At 35.9% G+C, this 27,324-nt stretch overlaps 2 protein-coding genes and 1 long non-coding RNA gene across 12 annotated transcripts in view; 1 reads left to right on the top strand and 2 right to left on the bottom strand.

Annotated features, from left to right (window-relative positions):
- The window catches only part of LOC102616934 (probable LRR receptor-like serine/threonine-protein kinase At3g47570), a 76,089-nt gene extending 54,120 nt beyond the window's left edge, over positions 1-21,969 (bottom strand). The window contains exons 1-3 of one of the 10 annotated variants that reach the window (XM_052433879.1): positions 21,138-21,917; positions 19,013-21,025; positions 18,358-18,889 (exon numbers count right to left, since the gene is read on the bottom strand). In XM_052433879.1, the coding sequence (XP_052289839.1) occupies positions 18,531-18,889; positions 19,013-21,025; positions 21,138-21,855 (3,090 nt within the window). In that variant the 5' untranslated portion in view covers positions 21,856-21,917 and the 3' untranslated portion in view covers positions 18,358-18,530. Of the gene's footprint in view, positions 1-18,357; positions 18,890-18,985; positions 21,026-21,137 lie in introns of those variants that run through there. The other 9 variants (XM_052433887.1, XM_052433885.1, XM_052433884.1 and 6 more) reach the window with 9 other exon arrangements.
- Positions 1-26,193, top strand: part of LOC127899784 (uncharacterized) — a 51,290-nt gene extending 25,097 nt beyond the window's left edge. The window contains exon 3 of the long non-coding RNA XR_008051824.1: positions 26,066-26,193. This is a non-coding gene — a long non-coding RNA (uncharacterized LOC127899784). The remainder of the gene's footprint in view (positions 1-26,065) is intronic.
- The window catches only part of LOC102617533 (probable LRR receptor-like serine/threonine-protein kinase At3g47570), an 80,894-nt gene extending 54,671 nt beyond the window's left edge, over positions 1-26,223 (bottom strand). Inside the window, exons 1-2 of the mRNA XM_052433897.1 lie at positions 25,536-26,223; positions 23,411-25,423 (exon numbers count right to left, since the gene is read on the bottom strand). Of these exons, the coding sequence (XP_052289857.1) occupies positions 23,411-25,423; positions 25,536-26,223 (2,701 nt within the window). The remainder of the gene's footprint in view (positions 1-23,410; positions 25,424-25,535) is intronic.
- Positions 26,224-27,324: the final 1,101 nt, after the last annotated feature.

A 27,324-nucleotide genomic window follows, 5' to 3' on the forward strand; every position in this document is an offset into this window, starting at 1 on the left:
TGAATATAACAAACAAGTCATTTTACTTTCCATAAAAACCAAGAGTTGAAAGTCAAAATTAGAATTTCAGCAAGAGTATTTCCATAAAAACCAAGAATTTCCATAAAAATATTACTGCTATTGTTTATTGTTTTTTTTTCATCATTTCAACAACTGACATGTAAATTTCAAATGATGTATCACTCATCAACATTACTATAATGATTGCAATCGTTAGTTAACTCATCCCTCCTAATTTATATATATATATATATTTTCTTCTGCAAAACTACCATAAATCAAAGGTGTCACAATTTAAAAAAATTAAAAAAAGCATCTAAAATCATCAAAACCTAACTACAATGATCATGGTCATAACCTGTATATTTTACAATAAAAACTGCAAGTAACTTGCTCTTGCTGTACACACACCTATGCCATATAACATTAAAGAGGGTCAATTTTACTGGCAATGAGATTCCTCTGCTTCATTTTATTCTCTATTCGCCATTCAATCTCCGCAATAAATAAATGAAGAGTTTATTGTAACTGTGTTTTTTTCAATCAAAGTACTGTGTTACCATTATATATTCATCATAGGAGCCCAGGCTCTTTTCAATTATACTATACTACTCACAATCATAGAAGATCATTAAATCATCTTAATTAAAACATTAGATTCCCTGAGAATAAGCATTATAGTAAGCCACCAAATCTAGTCTTTGTTAAATTGGCCCTCCTTTCCACTAAAGCTAATGTAACCAAAAAACTAGAGTCATCACAGCTGGATGGTCTGGAGGACAGTAAGATTGTGTGCGCTGCTTAATCTTTTTATCACCATCACTTAAGGCAGATACCGCAACTCTCGATATAGGTAACATCTATAGTCAAGAATCAAACAAAAAACAAAAGGTTTCCTCTTTCTTTCACTTGAAGTAAAAGCAAAAGCAAATCATGAGTTTATTAATCGCAGTACTACAAAAGAGTTTAGTATAAAATTCAGTTCAATACTAAATTCTAATCCAAAACACTGACCTCTTTCCTATGCTTGCATCGTATTAGTTTTTCTTTTGCAAGAGAAAAATCTTCTTCTCTTACCCATTTTTCTCGGAAAAAATAAAAGAATTTTGTGCATACATTAGCTTTTGTTCCACATGAATTTAAAATACGGATATCACTCAAACTTTAGGAAAAAAGGAAAAAAAAAGATGAAAAATAGTTTATTAAAGTTTGGTCTTTGAGCAATATTTCAAAACACCCACATACGAAAATCAATAATTATGAATACATAATGTACCTGCATTTTAAAATACAAATTTGAAATTATAAAATAAAATTGTACCTTGTGAGTACCTCTCGACCACCAACTTCACTAATCCGTTAAACAACCCAATAAAAAGTGAAAATTAAAATAGTAATTTATAAATAAATAAATAATAATAATGAAAATCAATAGCCTTGTTCAATTTGTCGAAATGTATGCCGGTTAAATGGTGCGAAGCCAGTGGTCATCATTTTGAGCAAAACTGCAGCCTAGAGTTAAACATTTTGTGTCTGAAATTAGCAGTACTAGATTAGTATTTACGGGTTATCAAGCAGCAAATAAAATAGACAAATAAAATAGACAAGTAAGAAATAAAACAAAAAAATAATATGTGCATGTGTAATTTACTTCATAAATATTTTGTTTATGTTTATTTATGGTTATTTATAATTACCTATTGGTATGCTTTTTTTTAATCTTTTTTAATTTCTTTAAAGATTTTCATTCTTGCCCTCAGCTTGCAAAGGAAGTACTAAATTACTAACCCTACAGCATCCAAACTTAAAACTGTAAGGACTAAGGAGAAATCTCAATCAAGTAAAACAAAAATTAAAGAAAAAAATTCCCAATTGGATTTTGTTTTCTTAAACTATAGTAATCTATCCAACATGCCTTTTTGTTTTCCCCAAATTTAACCCCGTATTTTCTTATTTATATTTTGTTTTAGTATTCTCAAACAATTATTCCGATAATAAAAACTAATCTGCAGATTTTTTCATAGGTCGATGAAGTTTTGGTTATCAAAGTTTGAGGCTTTAAGAAGCCCAAAAAAAAAAAAGAATAAAGAGATAGCAAAAATGTAGAGCAGAGCAACATCGCGTTGTGTTTATTTAAAAAGGAAAAAAAAAACTATTTTTATTGACATAAATATTATTGTATTTTTGCTTATACATCAATTCCAATGTTACAGTACGTACGATTTTCATAAAATAAAAAGTTTGCATGCAACAAATTATTCAGCGCGCGTAGAGAGAAGATAGCAATTAGCAAATTACTGTACAGACTAGTTAGGTTTTCACTATTTGTGTACTGTTTTAAACCTGATAAGAGTATCATTAGGATTTGTTTGGGGATAAAAAAGGAGATTAATTAATTAAGAAAATGGAATTGTTGGTGGGATTTGCTGAAGAGTTATGTGCACTCCTCATTTTTCTCCACCAGTCATCTTACTTGTAAAATGCAATGACCAAACTATCCTCACCAAAGCCTAGACATTTACTTGTGTATTCAAAGGCTATTTTGGGAAGACAAGCATAAAAAATTATAAAGGATAGTGAGCAAAAGAAGGAAACGGAAGAGAGGGGGAGGAATAAAAGAGGGGAGTGGGGCGTTACCTAGGGAACATGGCTACCTGCTTCTCTATTATGTTTCTTTAGGAGGCAGAAGGATTCGGCCAAGCTAAAAAAAAAAAAGAAATTCATTTTCATATTGGGATTGGGTTTTATTTTTGAGCTTTTGAACTTTATTTTTTGTTTTAAATAGAAATTATTTATTTTTATTATGGTAAACCTATAAACTGACTTGAGCGTCAGAAGGTTCACGCCGAAAAAATTTCTAGTGCCTCTTACCGTCTTTTGTGATTTCAGGTATTCGTAGGTTAATCGCTAGTGATTGCAGGACATCTTGACAATTGACCAGCCAATTCTCTACCAAATAAATTTAATGCTGGTGCAGTAATATGATATTAAGTCGCTAACCGACTAGATCAGATTTTGACATCAACATGATTGTTTTCTAATTCTCTAATCCATTTCCGCAAAGGAAAAAAAAAACAATTCAATAAACCTATGATTTCCTAATTCTAATCAGAAAAGTATTTATCATGATATAATTAGGATAAATGTTGTTTCACCCTGTACAAATTGAGTTAATTACCTAATAATTAATTCTAATTAGTCCATATATTTTTAAAAATGATTTAGAACACCCTTATTTAAAAAAAAAAACATATTTCGTTGAAATTTCACAAAGAAATAAACTTTCTAGAATGGATATGAAGCAATCAAACAATATTCAATTAATAAATCAATTTAAACACTCCCAATAAATCAATACATGCATTAATTCCCAACAACTTCGAGTCGACGTAAGCACTTCCAATATATCTTTGCGAGTGTGTGCGTGCGTGTGTGTGTGTCAACAACATCAATCAACTTCCTTCAATTTTAATTTATAAAAAGATGATTATAATTAATAAAGATAAATAACAAAAATATAAATTAAATAAGCAATCACAAGACATATAATTTAATGAGGAAATTTTTTATCATTATAGGTCTTGTTTAGAATTGAGGTTGGGTAACTATAATTTAAAAGTTACAGAACTAAAACATATGATAAACAGTAGCCGATATATAACTTAGAAGTTAAGTTGATTTGATTTTATACTTGGATGATGAAAAAAAATCTATATAACTTCACTAATTTTGTCAAAATTATTATTTAACAATTATATTTAGCACATAGTATTAATTTTATTTGATAGTTGCAACTTTTTTCCAACAATAATTGTACCTTAAAAGATATAACACCTCAATACTAAATAAGATCATAATTTAAGGAAAAAAATCTCGACATGTGATTATATCCACGTGCAGATGAAACAACCGCTATGAAAATAATGTGAGTTTATATTGATTCAAGAACACTTGCGAAGCATCGCACTGGTAAACACTTTGTATCTAAATTATATTCCATCAACCCTCACAATCCTCACAAATTTTTTTTCCGTGTGAATCAAATGTTGAATTCTCTTCATGTGATAGAAGAGTAATAGGATAATGGGTGTGTGGGTATTCTTCTCAGATTTAACACTTACAATCTCAAAGGCCTCACATCAATAAACTTGTTTCTTCCAATAATGCTTCAGTCAACGTGAAGTCAACGAGAATTTAACACGACAACATGCACCGGAAGTGATCCCCCCACGACAGGTAAGCAGCTTCGAATCTGACGAGCTTAAAATTGTTATATTTTCTCTCTAATCAATCTGCATCAGACGAAAGCCTCCCTGCCATTTGCCAAATAAATATGTATTATTATTACTCAATCCATCCAATTGTCTTAATTCTTAAAAAAGAAAAAAAATTCAATCAGTCCAACCAACCATGATTTTTTTTAACATATATTTTAGATACTTTTTTTCTGATCACTAAGTTCTACCTTTTTTGAGCAACAATAAATTATGTTTTAATTAATTCTAAAATGATTTTTTCATGTTTATGAATTAACATAAAATTAAAATATATTTTGATGGAATTTTTTTGGGAGGATGACTATTAATAAAAATATCAAGCTAATATAGACAACTTGAAATCTAGATTTTTCAATCTATTTATGTAAGTCTTTTTTTTTTCTTGGAGTTTCTTTATTCTTTTTATAATAAAAGTACAATTTTGTGATTAATTTTCAAGATTCTGATTAGATGCGCACAAGAAGCATGTCAATTTTTCATTGGAGAGGTTGTGGAATGGTGACGCAGTGTCACTATAACGTGCACGATGATGCGCATATATCAGCCCTCTAATTTTGAATTAAATGTATGAGTTTAATATTTGTAGCTAATGACATCCAAACTAAATCCCCAATTTTTATCACCTTCTCAAGTAAGGATAATTTTGAATTTGTATCCAATTGACCCCTAACCCCTACTCAAATAAATGAAATACCTGTATAACATCGAATTTTGAATAGTTAATTTAAAATTTTAGAGGATATTTACGTAATTAATATGAAGATTTATCATAAGGGAGTGAGCTCGAGTCTTCACAACTACAGGTACTTGACTTTTCCTTAAAAATAGGAGTATTTTTTCTTAATGTGAAAGTAGTAATTACTTATAAAAAAAAAAGGTAGTTTTAGCCATGCCACACTAAAAAATGATTTCGATTAATTCTAATATATTTATAACTATGAAATAGCATTAGTATTATTTATAATTAAGAAAATCAATATGGAAATAATAATAAACCTTGTTGATTGATGATGGACCACCCCTTTTTGGTGGCTGCATCAATAGCGTGTAAGTTGAATTCAGTCGCACACGCACACACATCGAAGTTAACATCAATAACAAAAGCCAAGTGTAAAAGAATTAAAAGACAAAATTAAAACTAGCTCCAAATGCGGTTGCAATTCCTTCGCCAAAATGCGGAATCATTAAAACTTAAAGAAAATTAAAAGACAAAAAATAGTAAATTAAAATTTTGTCTTTCAGCAGTGCTTTTAAATGTCCATGCTTGAGAATCGATTACTAATTATGTATACACAAACATTTGTGCATTTTAAAATGCGAATTTGAAGATATTAAATAAAATTGTAAATTGTGAGTGCATCAACAACCATCACTACAATCTGGAACAAATATGATTCTCTATTTTTGTTTTGATTTATGAATTTTGTCGGACGCATTGCCATGCCAACATTGATGATTACCAAAGAGTGAAAGATTTTATCTATATAACTCTTAATTTATTGTGCCATGTTGTGTGGAGTTACCACTATTTGAAGATATGTCAGTGCATTGGTATGCGACATGTCCTACTTCTCAATAAGGTTTCAATAATAGTTCATCCAAATGTTTATTGTGGTAATAGCCTAGTGGAAAATTTATATAGATTTTTTTTTTAATTGGCATAAATTCGAAAGCTCTAACACTTGTTCATCTACCGACCGATAATCCTACCAAGCCCAAGTATAATAAGCTTATGAGCCAAACCAATGTTCATTAGAAAATGTAGAGTCCGAATATTATTTTGAAATTTTAATTTTCACATACATATACTTGAGAAACAAGCTTATTAGTGTCTTCCCAGATAGTTGAGCTTGAAAGGGGGAGTTAAAACAGAAAGCGTTTGGTATAAGTATCCACACTGCTTGACAAAACGCACCAATGAACAAATAATTGGCAAGTTGGCGGAAAAGCTAGTATTTGAAATTAACAGCATAGAAGACACCAATAATAAGGCATGAGATTGAAAGGTCTTGAAGTCTTCGAGATCAGAGAAGATCAATGGACAAGATTGAGAGCCAAGCATCAAGGGTCAAGATTGATTGTAGAATTAAACAATAGTGCACAACATACCTTATCATCTTTGTATTCTAGCTACATCAATTCTTAGCCCTTACCAGCTGTAAATAATGTACTTGATCTCTGTATGAACGTGACATTGTGCTACCAATACAATTATGTCGCTTTACATAAGCGTTGTCCTTTATTCTCTTTGCACTTTTTTATGAACCCTTGGCTTCAGTTTTCGTAAACTAATCTCTTTCATAGTACTTAGACACCTTACGATTTTAACACGACAAAAAAAAAAGCATAATTTTTTAATTATTTCACTCTTATATATGTCCCAGTTGTCATTCTGAATTCTTTTTGCTGTTTGTGTATGGAAACAGAAAACAGAGGACAGAAGGCGCCCTCAGGAGAGGGTTCAAGAGGCTGATGAATTTAGTGTGTTCGGGACGTAGGAGAGGAATATTTGAGCCTCCATGGGACTGGAACTTTTGCTCTAAACAAAGTTGAGGACACAAACCTACCAATAGGTGTCTAAAGCATTGGTGGCAATGAGATACAATTCTTGAACTTGAAGTTAGGTTTAATAAATTAAATCATACGCTTTTAGCGTAGCTTGACTTGTTAGCCTGCAGCTAGACCACTATTCTACCTAAATGCATGCAAAAAAAGACAAAAGTATATAACAAAGATCAACAATAGCATTTCTTGGAAGAACTAAATCAACTCTGCCCATTGAAAAAAGATGACTACAACAGTTTTCTCAAGAAAAAAATATCAAAAGAAAAGATAAACGATTCTTACACTTATTACATGAATTCAAAGTAACTATCAATGAAAGCAAACAAAATTAACTTAAATTTCCTATCCTTTTACTCAATGTGTCTCTTATCTTGAGTAAATGTTCTTTACTCTTTCTCCAATTATTTGATAATTAAGGTTATTTTCAACAACCAAAAAGTTAAATGAAGAAAAAAATTGAAGTAGTTTTTAAATGGAGATCATCAAACATTTATTAAAACGATATCATTAAGTAGAGTGGATTGTATAATATACAAGTCATTTCAGCAAGAGAACATTATCACTGTTATTGTTTATTGTTTTTTTTTTTCCATCATTTCAGCAACTGAAAAGTAAATTTCAAGTGATGTATCACTCATCAGCATTGTTGTAATGATTATAATCTTCAGTTAACTCATTCCTCTTAATTTATATATTTATATGTATATATATACAGAAATGTTTCAGTCTGGAATTTTAAAGTGCGGAAAAATTCGGTAAAACTTTAAAACCTCATGGTTTAAAAGACTTAAAACTGTAAGTCTTTAACACCGTGTGGTTTTAAAGCATTCTCATACTTTCCCACACTTTAAAATTCCGGACCAAAAAACTACTAATATATATATATATTTGCAATATTATTATAAATCAAAGGTGTCACAATTAAAAAAAAAAAAGCATTTGAAATCATCAAAACTTAACTACAATAAAAACTGCAAGTAACTTGTTCTTGTTGTAAACATACATGTGCCATATAACATTAAAGAGGGTCAATTTTATTGGCAATGAGATTCCTCTGCTCATTCTATTCTCTTTTGGCCATTCAATCTCCGCAATGAATAAATGAAGAGTTTACTGTAACTGAGTTTTTGTAACTGAATTTTTTCAATCATAGTACTGTGTTACTGTTATTTATCATAGGAGCCAGGCTCTTTTCAATTATCCTATACTACTCACAATCATAGAAGATCATTCAATCATCTTATAACATTAGATTCCTTGAGAATAAGCATTACATTAAACATAGTAAGCCACCAAAGCTAGTGTTTGCTAAATTGGCCCTTATTTCAACTAAAGCTAATGTAACCAAAAGACTGGAGTCATCATTGGATGGTCTAGACAGCATTAAGATTGTGTGCGCTGCTTAATCTTTTTAACACCATCACTTATGGCTGATATCTTGACCCTCTGTATAGGTAACATAGTCAAAAACCAAAGAAAAAACAAAAGGTTTCCTCTTTCTTTCACTTGAAGTAAAAGCAAAAGCAAAAGCAAAAGCAAATCCGGGGCTGAGCTTATTAATCGCAGTACTATAATAGAATCATGTGTTAAACATAAAATTCAGCTAAATACTAAATTCATATCCAAAACACTGACCTCTTTAAATTCAAATCCAAAACACTGACCTCTTTCGTATGCTCGCATCGTATTGATTTTGAATTCAGTTGCAACTCATTTGCCAAAACTTTTTCTCTTACCTATTTTCCCCAGAAAAATAAAAGAATTTTTTGCGTACATTAGCTTTTAAAAATGCGGATATCACTCAAACTTTAGGAAAAAAGAAACAAAAAAGGATCAAAAATAGTTTATTAAAGTTTGGTCTTTTAGCAATATTTCAAAACACCCACATATGAAAATCAATAATTATGTATACATAATGTGCTGCATTTTAAAATACGAATTTGAAATTGGAAAACAAAATTGTACCTTGTGAGTGCATCAACGACCACCAGCCTCACTAATCCATTAAACAACCCAATAAAAAGTGAAAATTGAAATAGTAATTTATATAAAAAAAAAATAATATATAGCCTTGTTCAGTTTGTACGTAGAAATGTATCCCGATTAAATGGTGCGAAGCCAATGGTCATCTGTGTATTTATGGGTTTTCAAGCAGCAAATACACAGAATAGTAAGAAAAAAAATAAAAAAATAATATGTACATTTTTAATTTACTTCATAAACATTTTTTTTGTATTTATTTGTGGTTATTTATAATTGACTATTGGTATGCTCTTTTATCTTTTTTCTTAAAAGAATTTCATCCTTAACCTCGGCTTGCAAAGGAAGTACTAAATTACTAATCCTATGTTATCCAAATTTAAAACTGTAAGGATTAAGGAGAAATCTCAATTAAGTAAAACAAAAATTAAAGAAAAAAAATTCCCAACTGAATAATTTTTTTCTTAAACTACAGTAATCTATCCAACATGCCCTTTTGGTTTTTTTTTTTCAAAATTTAACCCCCTATTTTCTTATTTTATATTGTGTTTTAGTATTCTCAAATAATTATTCCGAAAATAAAAACTAACCTGCAGAATATTTTTCATAGTTTGGTGAAATTTTTGGTTATCAAAGTTTGAGGCCTTAAGAAGCAAATAAACAACGAATAAACAGATTACAAAAACGCGGAGCAGATAAATATCGCGTTGTGTTTATTTAAAATGGAAAAAATATATATTTGTATTGAGGTAAATACTCTTGTATTTTTGCTTATACATCAATTCCAATGTTCAGTACGATTTGCATAAAATAAAAAAATTTGCATGCAACAAATTATTCACCACGCATGGAGAGGCGATAGCAATTAACAAATTACTACAGACTAGTTAGCTTTTTACTATCTATGCCGTGTTTTAAACCTAACAATAATATCATTAGGATTGTTTTCTAATTCTGTAATCTGTTTTCGCAAAGGGCAATTGAAAAAAAAAAAAGTCAATATGCTAATGGTTTCCTAATTCTAATCGGAAAATGATTTATCATGATACAATCAGTATAAATGTTCGCTTACCTTGTACAGTTCGAGTTAGTTACCTAATAATTAATTCTAGTTAGTCCATTTATTTTTAAAAATTGCTTAAAACACCCTTATTATTTAAAAAGAAAAACATATTTTGTTGAAATTTCACAAAGAAATAAACTTTCTAGAATGGATACAAAGTAATCAAACAATATTCAATCAATCAATCAAGTAAATCACAAAATCATTTAAACACTCCCAATAAATCAATACATGCATTAATTCCCAACAACTTCGAGTCGACATAAGCACTTCGAACATCAACTTCCTCCAATTGTAATTTATTAAAAGATGGCTGTAATTAATAAAGATAAATAAAAAAATATAAATTAAATAAGCAATCACAAGACGTATAATTTTTATGAGGAAATCTTTGATCTTTATAGCCATTGTTTGAGACTGAGGTTAGGTAGCTATAACTTAAAAGCTACAGTACTAAAGTATTTGATAAACAGTAGCTACTATATAGTTTAGAAGTTAAGTTGATTTGATTTTACACTTATGTGATAAAAAAAAACCTATATATCTTCACTAATTTTGTCAAAATTATTATTTAACAATTATATTTAGTACACAATATTAACTTTTATTTCATAGTTGCACTTTTTTTTCCAATAGTAATTGTAACTTAAAAGATCTAACACCTCAATACCAAATAAGACCATAATTTAGGAAAAAATCTCAACATATGATTATATCCATGTGCAGATGAAACAATCATTATAAAAATAACGTGAGTTTATAATGATTCAAGAACACTTATGAAGCATCGTACTTGTAAACACTTTGCATCTAAATTATATTGCATCAACCCTCACAATCCTCACAAATTTATCAAACTTCGAATTCTCTTCATGTGATAAAATAAGAGTCATAGGATAATGGGTGTGTGGTTATTCTTCTCAGATTTGAAACTTACAATCTCAAAGGCCTCACATCAATAAACTTAGACAAATTTAAAAATGAGAGAAGAAAATAAGCTTGCTCACTTCTTCCAATAATGTTTCAGTCAACGTGAAGTCAACGAGCATTCAACACAACAACGTACACCGGATTACCCAGGATTCCAATCTCTCTCCAAATCCATTTCTATCTTATCTACAACTTAATTCCATTTATCACCTATCCTGATATTTTCGATTCTCTAGAATCCAAAAATAACATCCGTTCATCTATTTATGAAGTCAAAAATAATAATAAGTGAATATTTCATCATCGAACCTATATTATTAATGGATTTTGACATAGGATTTTGATATATCTTAATAAATGAGGTAATTCGATCGTTACTCAAATTAATAGAAACCAAATTAGTCATTTTTAATCTTCTATTTTTCTTGTTAGGATTCAGAATTTAATAGAAACCAAGTTAGTCAATTTTTAGATTTGGATATAGACCCTTGATTAATCTAGAACACAAATGATTCTCTATTTCAAATTGATGAAACTCTGTAATGGAGCAAACACACGATTTGCAATTTACAATTTGAAAACATGAGTTGGATCGTCGGATTATAATTCACTTTACTATGAAAAGGGGTTCGAATATTTTCATATCATTGTTAATAAAATGTTTTAAAAAATTATTTAAAAATAGATTTGACAAGTTATATTGATCACAATAAAAAAATAAAAAAAATGTACACTTAAAATGCGAACTTGAAGATATAAAATAAAATTTTAAATTACGAGTGCATCAACAAACATCACTATCTGCAACACCTATGATTCTCTATTTTTGTCATGGTTTATGAATCTTGATATGGAGCTGGAGTGGATCCGACCCATATCTGTCCGACGCATCACCGTGCCTACACCGATGATTACGAAAGAGTGAAGGATTTTATCTGTATAATTTATTGTGCCTTGTTGCGTGGGGTTACCACTATTTGAAGATATCTCAGTGCTTTGATGTCTGACGTGTCCTACTTCTCAGAAAGGTTTCAATAATAATTCATACAAATGCTTATTGTGGCAATAGCCTCGTTGAAAATTTATGTAGATTCTTTTTTTTTTCAATTGGCATAAATTCGAAAGCTTTAACACATGTTCATCTACCGACCGACCCATAATCCTACCAAGCCTACCTATAACAAGGCATGATACTTGGCAAGTCGGCCAACTGTTTGATAAAATGCATCAATGAACGAATACTTGGCAAGTCGGCGGGAAGGCTTGTATATGAATTCTACAGCACGGAAGACACCAATAACAAGGAATGATACTGAAAGGTCTTGAAGTGTCCAAAATCAAAGAAGATCAATGGACAAGATTGAGAGCCAAGCATCAAGGGTCAAGATTGATCGTAGAATAAAACAATAGTGCACAACATACCTTATCGTCTTTGTATTCTAGCTACATCAATTCTTAGCCCTTACCAGCTGTAAATAATATTCTAGATCTCTGTATGAATATGACATTGTGCTATGAATACAACTATGTCGCTTCACAAAAGTGTTGTCCTTTATTCTCTTTGCACTTTTTTCTGAACCCTTGGCTTTAGTTTCCGTAAATTAATCTCTTTCACTCGAACTTAGCGTTCTCTAAACATTTCACTCTTGTATATGTCACAGTTGTTAGTCTGATGAATTTAGCGTGCTCGGGATGTGGGAAAGGAATGTTTGAGTCTCCATGGGACTCGAATTTTGTGCTCCGAAAAAAAGTTGAGGACACGTACATACCTACCAGTATGTCACGGGATGAGTGTTTTGCGCAGCTAACCCGTGCGGCACTTAGACAACTTTGCCGAATGTTGCTAAGTAAGCCTAGAGCTTCTCGAACTAGAGAAGAGAGCAATTGAGCCAAAGAAGAAAACTTGTATTGCACAAAGAGAGAATACAATGCTTGAGTTGCTTACAAAGCTTGTTGGATACAAATGCCTAATGCCATCCCATATTTATAGGGGAGGCTTTGCCTAACTTTGCCTAACTTTGCCTAACTTTGCCAAACTTGGTCAAACTCTAGAGTATTTTACAATTTCCTAGCTATTTGCATGTGCTGGAATTGTATAAAGTATTCTAGAATATTTACATGTTCACATGTGCTAGAGTTGCCTAGAACCTTCCAGAATTGGGCCAAGCTAGCACTCTTGGCCTTGTGTTGGCTCTCTAGCCCGAAATTGTGGGCAATTGGGCTAGCGAATTGGGCGGTCCGCAACATCCTCCCCCACCTAAGCTCGCGGCGTCCTCGTCGCGCTCTCGTGCTTGAAGTGCTGGATGTGCTCAGCGAATTGCCACAAATCATCTTCCCGTTCCCAAGTGGCTTCGCTCTCGGGGAGGTTTTTCCATTTCACCAAGTACTCGCTATGTGCTGGCACGCCCCTCCTCGAAACCGTTCGGTCCGCAATGATGTAGTCCACATCTTTGTCGAACGCGGTGACAACGGCAGTTGGCGCGCGCCTCAATTCTCCGCGACTTGGTTCTCCCATGTCTTCATGATATGGCTTGAGAAGGCTCACATGGAAGACCGGATGGATCTTGAGTCTTGGCGGAAGTTGGAGTTGATACGAGACGTTGCCTACACGTCGAACAACTCGGAAGGATCCCTCGTAGCACCTCACTAACCCCTTGTGAACTTTCCGCAAAGTCTTGAATTGTTGGGGTAGGAGCTTGATCATGACTTGATCTCCTTCCTTGTACTCAACATGCCGTCTCCTTGTATCAGCCCATTTCTTCATTTTCCTCGCGGCTTTGTCGAGATAGGCTCGCGTGATGTCCGCTTCCTCATGCCATTCGCGGGCGAGCTTGTGTGCCGCGGGGCTTTTCCCTCCGTAAGTCGAGGCTATGGCATTGGGGGTCATGGGCTGGAATCCCATGATGATCTCGAATGGACTCTTGCCCGTAGCCTCACTTCGCTGCAAGTTATAAGAAAATTGGGCAATGTCGAGTAGCTTCGCCCAATCCCGCTGGTGAGCGCTCACATAATGCCTCAGGTACATCTCGAGGAGGCCATTAATGCGCTCGGTCTGCCCATCCGTTTGTGGGTGGAAGCTTGTCGAGAACTTGAGATCGGTCCCCAACATTTTGAAGAGTTCCGTCCAAAAGCGTCCAGTGAATCGAGGGTCTCGGTCGCTCACAATGCTCTTCGGAACTCCCCAAAGCTTCACAATGTGCTTGACGAATAGGCGGGCTGCCTCGTCCGCTTTGCAATCGGCTGGTGCGGCAATGAATGTGGCATATTTGCTGTATCGGTCGACAACGACCATGATGCTTCCACAACCTTCGGACTTGGGCAGCGATGTGATGAAATCCATGGAGACACTTTCCCATGGCCTTGTTGCTAGTGGTAACGGCTCCAACAATCCCGCTGGAAGTTGATGATCCACTTTGTCTTGTTGGCACACAAGACAAGTTCGCACATATGCCTCGATGTCGTCCCTCATGTGCGGCCAAAAATACGAGGCTTGAACTAGTGCGGTGGTGCGCTCGATTCCTGGGTGACCGGCCCACTTAGAGTCGTGGCACTCCTTGATTACTTCCTTCCGCAAGTTTCCCCACCTTGGCACGAATAGCCGATCTCCCTTGGTGAGGAGGATGCCTTCCTCTTGCCAAAATCGTCTTGTCTTTCCCTCGAGCACCTTCTCCAGCAAATCCTTGGCTAGCGGATCTTGTTGGAGGCCTTCCTTGATGCGTGAGACAAGGTCAGACTTTGGTTGGCTCATGCTAAGTGTCGCCAATTCGGCCTTGCGGCTTAGAGCGTTCACAACGACATTGGCTTTCCCCGGTTTGTACTCCAGCCGGTAGTCGAATTCCGCAAGGAAATCTTGCCACCGTGCTTGCTTCGGACTCAACTTCTTCTGAGTTTGAAAGTAGCTTGTCGCCACGTTATCCGTCATAATCGTGAAGTACGAGCCAAGCAAGTAATGTCGCCACACCCGCAAGCAATGTATGATTGCGGTCATCTCCTTTTCTTGCACCGTGTAGCGGCGTTCTGTATCATTTAGCTTTCGACTCTCGAACGCTATAGGGTGGCCTTCTTGCATAAGGACTCCTCCTATGGCGAAATCCGAGGCATCCGTTTGCACTTCGAAGGGCTTTGTGTGGTCCGGAAGAGCGAGGACGGGTTCCTCCGAAATTGTTCTTTTCAACTCCTTGAATGCGCGTTGGCACTCTTCGGACCAATGCCATGTTCTGTTTTTCTTGAGCATATTCGTCAAGGGTGCCGCCTTAGCTGAATAGCCCTTGATGAAGCGGCGGTAGTAATTCACCAGTCCAAGGAATGAGCGAAGTTCGGGTACTTTCGAGGGAGGCTCCCAATCGAGGATGACCTTTACTTTGTCATTCTCCATCATGATCTTCCCACCCGCAATCTTATGGCCAAGGAACTCCACTTCTTGTTGGGCAAACGAGCACTTCTCTAGTTTGAGGAAGAGCTCGTTGTCTCGAAGTACTTGGAGGACTTGTCGCAAATGTCGGGCATGATCCTCGAGCGTGGTGCTATACACCACTATGTCATCCAAGTACACGACCACGAAGCAGTCGAGGAATGGTTGGAGCACCTTGTTCATGAGCGTGCAAAATGTGGCGGGTGCATTAGTAAGACCAAAAGGCATCACAAGGAATTCGAAAGACCCGTACCTTGTTGTGCACGCTGTCTTCGGTTCATCTCCCTTGGCGATGCGCACTTGATAATACCCGGAGCGCAAGTCAAGTTTGGTGAAGTACCGCGCTTTGCCAAGCTGGTCGAACAAGTCCGCAATCAAGGGAATCAGATACTTGTTCTTGATAGTGATCTTGTTGAGCGCTCTATAGTCGATGCACATCCGCAGCGATCCATCCTTTTTCTTTTGGAAGAGCACGGGTGCACTGAATGGGGCCTTTGAGGGGCGAATGTAGCCTGCGTCCAGCAAGTCTTTGAGTTGTCTCCGCAACTCCTCTAATTCAGATGGCGCCATACGGTAGGGCGCCAAGGCTGTTGGCTTCGCGCCTTGTTCTAGCTCGATCGCATGATCTACCTCTCGTCGAGGTGGGAGCTTCTTCGGAAGTTCTGGAGGCATCACATCCTCGTACTCATTGAGGACTCTGTATATTTGCGGAGGGACTTGGCTTGGCGACGTTCCGCTATTTCTTTCCTCATTTAGTTCCCGAATGGAGACCAAGAAGCTTGGGTCCTTCTTGAAAGCCCTTTTGAATTGCATGGTGGAGAGTGTCTTCTCCTCGGACTTGCCTCACTCCGTGGGTACCATGCATGCTTTACTCCCATCGAGGATGCTTAGGGAGTTCGTAGTAGGCAGCGGGAAGGCATAGACTTGGTCGAAGAATTCCATGCCCAGGACCATCTTGAAGTCGTCCATGGGCAGGATGGAGAAGTCAAGCTTTCCGCTCCACGTACCAAGTGTGATGTGTACGCCTTGTGCAATTCCCGCAATTGGCTTGGCGGGTGAGTTTACTGCCTTCATTGTGCCTCCTTCCTTGGTGGCCTTGAGGCCTAAACGCTTGGCCTCATCTACGGACACGAAATTGTGTGTTGCTCCCGTGTCTAGCAGCGCGCGAACGGACTGGCTGTTTACCTTTGCGCTAACATACATGAGCCCTTTCTTGACTAGCGCGGGTTGTTGGCGGTTGAGGGCGCCGAGGCGTTGGAGAGAACCCATGCTAAGTTGGGGTTCCTCCACGGACATTGTGGGGTTGCTCTTGAGTTGGGCAGCAAGAATATTAAGCGACCGCTTCTCCGGACAGTCGCGTACCCAATGAGGACCATTGCATATGAAGCATGGGCTTCGTGGCTTTGGCGCCTCCTTCTTGCCCTCCGATTTTCCCTGCCAGCTCTTGTTGCTAGGCGGCTTTTTCTGCCCCCAATCTTTGCGGTTGTTGCCCTTGTCCTTACGACTCTCTCCCCCACCTTTGCCTTGGCTAGACTTCTTGTCTTTGGATTGGGTAGAGTATTCGGTGAGCGATTCCGCAATGGCGATGGCGTCGTCAAGTGTTTGAACAACACGCCTATCAAGCTCGGTTTTGGCTCAATCCTTGAGGCCATCTTGGAAGTAGAAGAGTGAATCCTTGTTGGACATGTCGCTTATCTCCAACATAAGGGTAGTGAACTCGTTGATGTAGTCCCGAATGCTACCCGATTGCTTGAGGCGACGTAAGCGCGCTCGCGCTTCCTTCTCCGCATTGCTTAGGGCGAACTGCTTTCGGAGTTCTTGCTTGAAGTCGGACCAAATGTCGATGGTGCAAATGCCCTTGCCCATCTCGCCATGTTTGCGACGCCACCATAGTTGTGCAGCGCCTCTAAGATAGGTGGGTGCAGTGCCCACTTTCGATGCCTCATCTCGTACACCCATGGCATTAAAGTATTGATCCAGACCAAAGAGGAAATTATCCACGATTGTGGCATTGCGTGTGCCATCGTAGGTGTCGGGCTTTGGCACGTCAATGCGGCGCGCATCACTCGAGTTTGCGGAAGCTGGACTTGAGGAGAGTGTGCGCTTGTGCCATGCCCAATCCGAGCGGACTTCATCCACTTCCGCACGGACAGCGCGTAGTTCGTCTTGAACACTCACCTCGAAGAGTGTTTGCTTGTTCTTGGATGAGAGCTTTGGTTGCCACCGTGAATTCGGCGTATTCTCCCTCGAGTCCGTCCACTCGTTCCTCCAATCCCTCGAGGCTTTCTTGAGCGGTGGACAATGCGATTTCGAGAGTGCCTACACGAGGCTCCAACGCATCCACGGATAGGGCCTTGGACTTGCCGCGAGTCTTGCCTTGGGCGCGTTCTCCCTCTCGGCCACGGCTTAGTTCCGGTGGAACATCCACACCAACAACACCCTCTTGTGCTACGTTCGAAGGGTTGGCCATTGCTTCGTGAGCTAATTTGCGTGCGTGCAAACCTTAGCTCTGATACCACTTGTCACGAGATGAGTGTTTTGCGCAGCTAACCCGTGCGGCACTTAGACAACTTTGCCGAATGTTGCTAAGTAAGCCTAGAGCTTCTCGAACTAGAGAAGAGAGCAATTGAGCCAAAGAAGAAAACTTGTATTGCACAAAGAGAGAATACAATGCTTGAGTTGCTTACAAAGCTTTTTGGATACAAATGCCTAATGCCATCCCATATTTATAGGGGAGGCTTTGCCTAACTTTGCCTAACTTTGCCAAACTTGGTCAAACTCTAGAGTATTTTACAATTTCCTAGCTATTTGCATGTGCTGGAATTGTATAAAGTATTCTAGAATATTTACATGTTCACATGTGCTAGAGTTGCCTAGAACCTTTCGGAATTGGGCCAAGCTAGCACTCTTGGCCTTGTGTTGGCTCTCTAGCCCGAAATTGTGGGCAATTGGGCTAGCGAATTGGGCGGTCCGCAACAAGTAGGTGTCCAAAGCATTGGGGGCAGTGAAATACTTTTCTTGAACTTGAAGTTTTGTTTAATAAATTAAATCATATTCTTTTAGTGTAGTTAGACTTCTTAGCCTGCAGCCAAACCACTGTTCTACCTAAACACATGCAAAAAAAGAGAGTATTAAACAAAGGTCATCAGTAGCATTTTTTGGAAGAACTAAATCAACTCTGTCCATGGAAACAAGATGACTACAACAGTTTTCTCAAGAAAAAAAAATATATGAAAGGAAAAGATATAAGATTCCTACACTTATTACATGAATTCAGATTAACTATCAATGAAAGCAAACGAAATTAACTTAAATTTCCGATCCTTTTACTCAATGTGTCTCTTATCTTGAGTAATCTAGTAACAATATCTTTTGCATTAATCCTCTTTTCCGGTGATTCCATTGTACACTCCAGAGCCAAACTAAAGATAGACAACAGACATTGCTCCTTTGCTGCAGAATGTTTTTCCTCTCCACTTAGCAGAGTTTTGTCCACAACTTCCACTAATGAAGTAGGAAGCAAGTCATTAACCCAACGCTTTAAGCTCAATTCCCCAACAAAAATTTCATCTGTGGGTTTTTTCTTGGTAAAAGTTTCCATCAACATAATCCCATAGCTGTAAACATCACTTTTTGTAGATACTTCTCCTTCAATGCCATACTCTATTAATCAAATTAATTTCACAATTAGATAAATAATCAATAACATTTTGATATGAGGATTGTAAAAATCAATAAGTTGGAAAATTTAAAATGAACTTTAAAAAAAAGTTGTTTGAAGCAAACCTGGTGCCATATAACCTATAGTGGCAAGGGTTTTTGTTCGCATCGTAGACTCATCCTCTCCACTTAAAAGCTTTGCTATGCCAAAATCACTCAAATGAGCAACCATATTTTCATCCAACAATACATTACTAGGCTTTAAGTCACAATGAATAATAGGAGTTGAATGATCAAAGTGGAGATATTCTAAAGCTGATGCAACGTCAATCATTATGTTCAACCTTTGAAAAATATTCAGCACGTAATTGCTCGAATGCAGCCAATCCCCCAAGCTCCCGTTGGACATGTATTCTAGGACTAATGCTTTGAAGTCATCGTTCGAGCAACTGCTGATAACTTTGATAAGGTTTCGATGGCGAATATTTTTTAACACTTCACATTCAGCCTCAAAACTCTTCAATGCGCTTGCACATTGCTGGTGAAACACTTTTATTGCAATCTTCATCCCATCTTCAAGTCTTGCTCCATAAACGGAACCAAAACCTCCTCTGCCAATTATGCTGTTTTCAGCAAAATTATCTGTTGCTTGTAAAAGTTCTAAGTATGAAAATCTTCTTAGTGTTGCTTGTGATGACAAGATACTATCATTTGATAACACCGTGCTTCTTTTTCCACATTCGATCAGCTTAGATTGGAGAGCTAGAGTGATTGCTATCGTTAGAGCAATACTCAATGGCAAAACAATCACAATGAGAAGTATCTTTTTCCTTGATTTATGTTCTGTCCTCGGCTTGCTAACTTTGCATGGTTGGACTTGAAGATTTGGTAAACCACACAATAACTCATTTCCCATAAATGACTCAGCTGTGAAGTTGGCAAAAATTCCTCCACTAGGAATCTCACCTTCTAGTTCATTGAAAGAGAGATTTAACTCTCGGAGGTAAAAGAGTTTCCCCAAGGATTTTGGAATAGACCCGGAGATTTTATTATTTGACAAATTCAAAACTTCTAAACTTATCAAGTCACCAAATGATTCAGGAATTGGGCCTTCCAATCTATTATATGCTAGGTCCATAATTTGAAGATCTTTCAGTCCTCCAATTGTGGCTGGCATATCACCCGATAAGTTATTTTCTGATAAATTTATTCCTAGAAGCACCTTCAAATTACCTATGTCTGAAGAAAGAGGACCCACCAAGAAATTTGATGAAAAGTCAAAGAACAAGATGTCTTTTAGGCTCCAGAAAGTTGAGGGAATGACAGAAGTAAACCTATTGGACCCTAAGTAGAGAGATCTCAGAGAAGTGAGATTACTTAAGCATGAAGGTATAGATCCTGAAAGCTTATTGCCAAATAAGACCAATTTATCCAGCCTTCCTAGATGGCAAAGCTCATCTGGGAATGAACCTACCAACTTATTGAATGCAAGATATAAGCCTTGGAGTTTCTGCAGTCGGCCGAATGTAGTTGGGATAGGTCCAGTCAATTTATTGAGTTCTAATACTAAGGCCAATAAGTTGCTTAAATTGCCAATTGATTGAGGAATGTTGCCACTAATACTGCAATTGCCGATGTAAAGTGTTTTCAAAGACATGGAAAGATTACCTATTGAACTTGGAAGGATACCGTTGAGTGGATTGCCTGTTAAGCCTATGTCTCTTAATTTCTTGCAATTTGCCAAAGAGGAAAGAAAGCTCAATTTTGAGGTTGAAGATGTCAAGTAGTTATTACCCAAGCCGAGCCACTCAAGGTTTCTTAAATTACCAATTGTGTTTGGAATAAATCCCGAAAATGTGTTTACTCCCAATTCTAGCAAGGCGAGCTTAGAAGCATTGGTGATGGAACTAGGAATGGTTCCAGAAAATCTATTAAGTGACAAGATAAGAACCTCAACCGTTGGAAGTGAAAGGTCTATTCTTGATGGAAGACTTCCGCTGAGAGAGTTGTTTATGAGGATAAGTACCTTCAGTGTTGACATGTTGAAGATTGGAGCTGGTAACACACCAACTAGGTTGTTCATTCCAAGCACTAAATCCCCTAGATTTCGAAGATTAGCGATTTCGTGCGGTATCTCACCTGGCAAATTAACATAGATGCAAAAAAATCTCCGTTACATGATCTTATCTAAAGTATTCAAGAAAAATAACAAGTGAGAAATTAAAATATTTACATAGTATTATGAACATACCGTGGAGTTTGTTGGCGCCGAGATATATCCCTTTGAGCCTAGTCAAGTTGCCGATTTCTTTTGGTATTGCACCGGATAAATTATTGAACTGCAAATTTAATTGTTGCAGTTGTTTGCACTTTGATAAAGCAGAAGGAATTTTGCTATGAAACATGTTTTTGTCCAAAAAAAGGGCTTTCAAATGAGGAAGATAGTTGCAAATATTTTTCGGAAGCTCACCAGAAAGTCTGTTATTGGTCAAACGAATGTCTAATATTGAAGACATGTTGAAGACGAAGGAAGACACCGAACCAGAGAGCTGGTTATCAGTGAAGTCAAGAAATTTTAGCCTATGCATGGTGTAGATGGAGGAGGGAACGCTTCCAGAAAGCTTGTTATGACTAAGATTAAGTGTTGTGAGTGAAGAGAGGTTTCCAAGTTGAGGAGGGATGGTGCCTTGTAGATTGAATTGAGAAATATCTAAGGCTGTGACTCTATGGCTATTGACATCACAAGTGATGCCAATCCAGGTACAAACAGAGGTATTCGAGGTCCAATTATGGGCTAAAAGGTTGGTCGGATCATAAATTATATGATCTTTCAGGGCAAGAAGAGCTTGTTGGTCTGTGGTAATATTGTTGCTTGCTGCTGCTGCTGCTGCTGCTGCAACAACCAAGCAAAGAAGCAGGCAGTGGGTTAATGACACAGTGATCATACTTAGACTAAAGTTTCTCTCCATGAAAGATTGCTTTGTTTGTTACTGGTTTATTTGGTAATGCAAGGTGTTTCGATTGCTGAACATATATATAATGCAAATGTCGATCTCGAGGTGTTTGTGATTGTGATTAAGCAAGACTGGAAGAGATGAACTGGCTGGTAGTATTCACATCACTCAGTGCCCGTCAATTAAGGTACTTGTTTTTTTGTGATGGCGCCATCTCATCAAGTCAAGAAGAAAATGATGCATTAGTTTTGCTATCAATGCTCAATTGTTATTATCTTCTTTCTTTGGCGAGTTTTCTGTAGCCACAAACTTGCATTTTAGATAATTGATTCTACAGGAAAGTGAATAGTATAGAAATTAACATATTTGTCTTGTATTTGTGTTTGCGTGAAATTAGGATTCTCTCTTGATATAATTTTTCCGACTAAATATAATAAATAAATTAAAATATAATAAATGAGTAAATATTGATTGTACACAAATAAAATTACATTTGTTTCAAAAAAATTTCAAAACTCAAATATTATAAAATTATAAGAGAATCCTTTCCATGAGAATGAAATTTATATATATTTCCTTTCGTATCTTTAATTTTAAATTTTAAGGACCTAATGATATAAATTTGAGTAATCAAATATTGACATTTTCGTATTTAATACTATATTAAGCATTAATTATTATTATTTTTTTAAAGGGAGGCTATATGCACCCATAAAAAATGTTGTCGCAGAAGTTTTTAGTTAATTTTTTAGTAAATCGGAAAAAAATTAATTTTTACTTGCTATAAAAAATTTATATTGCCAAAAAATAACCGCAATAATTCTTATGGACTGATTTTTCTTTGACACCCACTTCTGCAAGCACCCTTTCTCTTCAACTTCTCCTTTTTTTTTTGCTCATAAATTTTTTAAATGTTCTTTACTCTTTCTCCAATTATTTGATAATTAAGGTTATTTTCAACAACCAAAAAGTTAAATGAAGCAAAAAAAATTGAATTAGTTTTTCAATGGAGTCATGGAGATCATCAGCCATTGCCTTATTAAAATGATATCATTATGTCGAGTGGATTGTATGAGTATAATATACAAGTCAATTGTTATTATCTTCTTTCTTTGGCCTTTTTTGTGGCCACAAACTTGCATTTTAGATAATTGATTCTACAGGTAAGTGAAGCGTATAGAAATTAACATATTTGCGTGTGCGTGGGATCAAGATTCTTCCTTGATATGATATTTCTGAGTAAATATACTCACATGATTGATAGTTAATGAATAAAAATATAATAAATAAGTAAATATTGATTGTACAAAAATAAAAGTACATTTGTTTTAAAAAATCTTTCAAAGCTCAAATATTTTAAGATTATAAGAGGATCATTTCCTATGAGAATGAAATTTATATATATATTTCATTTTGTGTCTTCAATTTTAAATTTTAAGGACCTAATGACATAAATTTGTGTAGTCAAATATTGATATTTTCGTATTTAATAATATATTAAGTATTAATTATTATATATTTTTTAAAGGGAGGGTACATGCACCAACAAAAAAAGTTGTTTGAAGCAAACCTGGTGCCATATAACCTATAGTGGCAAGGGTTTTTGTTCGCATCGTAGACTCATCTTCTCCACTTAAAAGCTTTGCTATGCCAAAATCACTCAAATGAGCAACCATATTTTCGTCCAACAATACATTACTAGGCTTTAAGTCACAATGAATAATAGGAGTTGAATGATCGAAGTGGAGATATTCTAAAGCTGATGCAAAGTCAATCATTATGTTCAACCTTCGAAAAATATTCAGCACGTAATTGCTCGAATGCAACCAATCCCCCAAGCTCCCGTTGGACATGTATTCTAGGACTAATGCTTTGAAGTCATCGTTCGAGCAACTGCTGATAACTTTGATAAGGTTTCGATGGCGAATATTTTTTAACACTTCACATTCAGCCTCAAAACTCTTCAATGCGCTTGGACATTGCTGGTGAAACACTTTTATTGCAATCTTCATCCCATCTTCAAGTCTTGCTCTATAAACGGAACCTAAACCTCCTCTGCCAATTATGTTGTTTTCAGCAAAATTATCTGTTGCTCGTAAAAGTTCTAAGTATGAAAATCTTCTTAGTGTTGCTTGTGATGACAAGATACCATCATTTGATAACATTGTGCTTCCCTTTCCACATTCAATAAGCTTAGATTTGAGAGCTAGAGTGATTGCTATTGTTAGAGCAATACTCAATGGCAAAACAATCACAATGAGAAGTATCTTTTTCCTTGATTTATGTTCTGTCCTCGGCTTGCTAACTTTGCATGGTTGGACTTGAAGATTTGGTAAACCACACAATAACTCATTTCCCACAAATGACTCAGCTGTGAAGTTGGCAAAAATTCCTCCACTAGGAATCTCACCTTCTAGTTTATTGAAAGAGAGATTTAACTCTCGAAGGTAAAAGAGTTTCTCCATGGATGTTGGAATAGACCCAGAGATTTTATTATTTGACAAATTCAAAACTTCTAAACTTATCAAGTCACCAAATGATTCAGGAATTGGGCCTTCCAATCTATTATATGCTAGGTCCATAATTTGAAGATCTTTCAGTCCTCCAATTGTGGCTGGGATATCACCGGATAAGTTATTTTTTGATAAGTTTATTTCTATAAGCACCTTCAAATTTCCTATGTCTAAAGAAAGAGGACCAACCAAGAAATTTGATGAAAAGTCAAAGAACAAGATGTATTTTAGGCTCCAGAAGGTTGAGGGAATAACAGAAGTAAACCTATTGGACCCTAAGTAGAGAGATTTCAGAGAAGTGAGGTTACTTAAGCATGAAGGTATAGATCCTGAAAGCTTATTGCCAAATAAGACCAATTCATTCAGCCTACCTAGATGGCAAAGCTCATCTGGGAATGAACCTACCAACATATTGAATGCAAGATATAAGCCTTGGAGTTTCTGTAGTGGGCCGAATGTAATTGGAATTGGTCCAGTCAATTTATTGCGTTCTAATACTAAGGTCAACAAGTTGCTTAAATTGCTAATTGCTTCCGGAATGTTGCCACTAATACTGCAATTGGCGATGACAAGTGTTTCCAAAGACTTAGAAAGATTACCTATTGAACTTGGAAGGATACCGTCGAGTGGATTGCCTCCTAAGTTTAAGAATCTTAATTTCTTGCAATTTGCCAAAGAGGAAAGAAAGCTCAATTTTGAGGTTGAAGATTTCAAGTAATTATTCTCCAAGCTGAGCCACTCAAGGTTTTTTAAATTACCAATTGTGTTTGGAATGAAGCCCGAAAATGTGTTCTCTCCCAACGCTAGAACGGTGAGCTTAGAAGCATTGGTGATGGAACTAGGAATGGTTCCAGAAAATCTATTATGTGCCAACTCAAGAAACTCAACAGTTGGAAGTGAAAGGTCTATTCTTGATGGTAGACTTCCACTGAGAGAGTTATCCATGAGGATAAGTACCTTCAGTGTTGACATGTTGAAGATTGGAGCTGGTAACACACCAACTAGGTTGTTCATTCCAAGCACTAAACCCTCTAGATTTCGAAGATTAGCGATTTCGTGGGGTATCTCACCTGGCAAATTAACATAGATGCAAAAAAATCTCTGTTACAAGATCTTATCTAAAGTATTCAAGAAAAATAACAAGTGAGAAATTAAAATATTTACATAGTATTATGAACATACCGTGGAGTTTGTTGCATAATAGAGATATCCCTTTGAGCATAGTCAAGTTGCCGATTTCTTTTGGTATTGCACCGGATAAATTATTGAACTGCAAATTTAATTGTTGCAGTTGTTTGCACTTTGATAAAGCAGAAGGAATTTTGCTATGAAACATGTTTTTGTCCAAAAAAAGGGCTTTCAAATGAGGAAGATAGTTGCAAATATTTTTCGGAAGCTCACCAGAAAATCTGTTATTGGTCAAACGAATTTCTACTATTGAAGACATGTTGAAGACGAAGGAAGACACCGAACCAGAGAGCTGGTTATCAGTGAAGTCAAGAAATTTTAGCGTATGCATTGTGTAGATGGAGGAGGGAACGTTTCCAGAAAGCTTGTTATGACTAAGATTAAGCGTTGTGAGTGAAGAGAGGTTTCCAAGTTGAGGAGGGATGGTGCCTTGTAGATTGAATTGAGAAATATCTAAGGCTGCGACTCTATGGCTATTGACATCACAAGTGATGCCAATCCAGGTACAAACAGATGTATTCGAGGTCCAATTATGGGCTAAAAGGTTGGTCGGATCATAAATTATATGATCTTTCAGGGCAAGAAGAGCTTGTTGGTCTGTGGTAATATTGTTGCTTGCTGCTGCTGCTGCTACAACAACCAAGCAAAGAAGCAGGAAGTGGGTTAATGACACAGTGATCATACTGAGACTAAAGTTTCTCTCCCTGAAAGATTGCTTTGTTTGTTAGCGGTTAATTTGGTAATGCAAGGTGTTTCGATTGCTGAACATATATATAATGCAAATGTCAATCTCGTGGTGTTTGTGATTGTGATTAAGCAAGACTGGAAGAGATGAACTGGCTGGTAGTATTCACATCACTCAGTGCCCGTCAATTAAGGTACTTGTTTTTTTGTAATGGCGCCATCTCATCAAGTCAAGAAGAAAATGATGCATTAGTTTTGCTATCAATGCTCAATTGTTATTATCTTCTTTCTTTGGCGAGTTTTCTGTAGCCACAAACTTCCATTTTAGATAATTGATTCTACAGGAAAGTGAATAGTATAGAAATTGACATATTTGTCTTGTATTTGTGTTTGTGTGAAATTAGAATTCTCTCTTGATATAATTTTTCTGACTAAATATACTTACATGATTGATAGTTAATAAATTAAAATATAATAAATAAGTAAATATTGATTGTACACAAATAAAATTACATTTGTTTCAAAAAAATTTCAAAACTCAAATATTATAAGATTATAAGAGAATCCTTTCCATGAGAATGAAATTTTTATATATTTCTTTTCGTGTCTTCAATTTTAAATTTTAAGGACCTAATGATATAAATTTGAGTTGTCAAATATTGATATTTTCGTATTTAATACTATATTAAGCATTAATTATTATTATTTTTTTAAAGGGAGGGTATATGCACCCATAAAAAATGCTGTCGCAGAAGTTTTTAGTTAATTTTTTAGTAAATCGGAAAAAAAATTAATTTTTACACGCTATAAAAATTTTATATTGCGAAAAAATAACCGCAATAATTCTTATGGACCGATTTTTCTTTGACACCCACTTCTGCAAGCACCCTTTCTCTTCAACTTCTCCTTTTTTTTTTGCACATAAATTTGTTAAATGTTCTTTACTCTTTCTCCAATTATTTGATAATTAAGGTTATTTTCAACAACCAAAAAGTTAAATGAAGCAAAAAAAATGAATTAGTTTTTCAATGGAGATCATCAGCCATTGCCTTATTAAAATGATATCATTATGTCGAGTGGATTGTATGAGTATAATATA

Source organism: Citrus sinensis, chromosome 9 (genome assembly GCF_022201045.2).
Source record: "Citrus sinensis cultivar Valencia sweet orange chromosome 9, DVS_A1.0, whole genome shotgun sequence".
NCBI classification, from domain to species: Eukaryota; Viridiplantae; Streptophyta; class Magnoliopsida; order Sapindales; family Rutaceae; genus Citrus; species Citrus sinensis.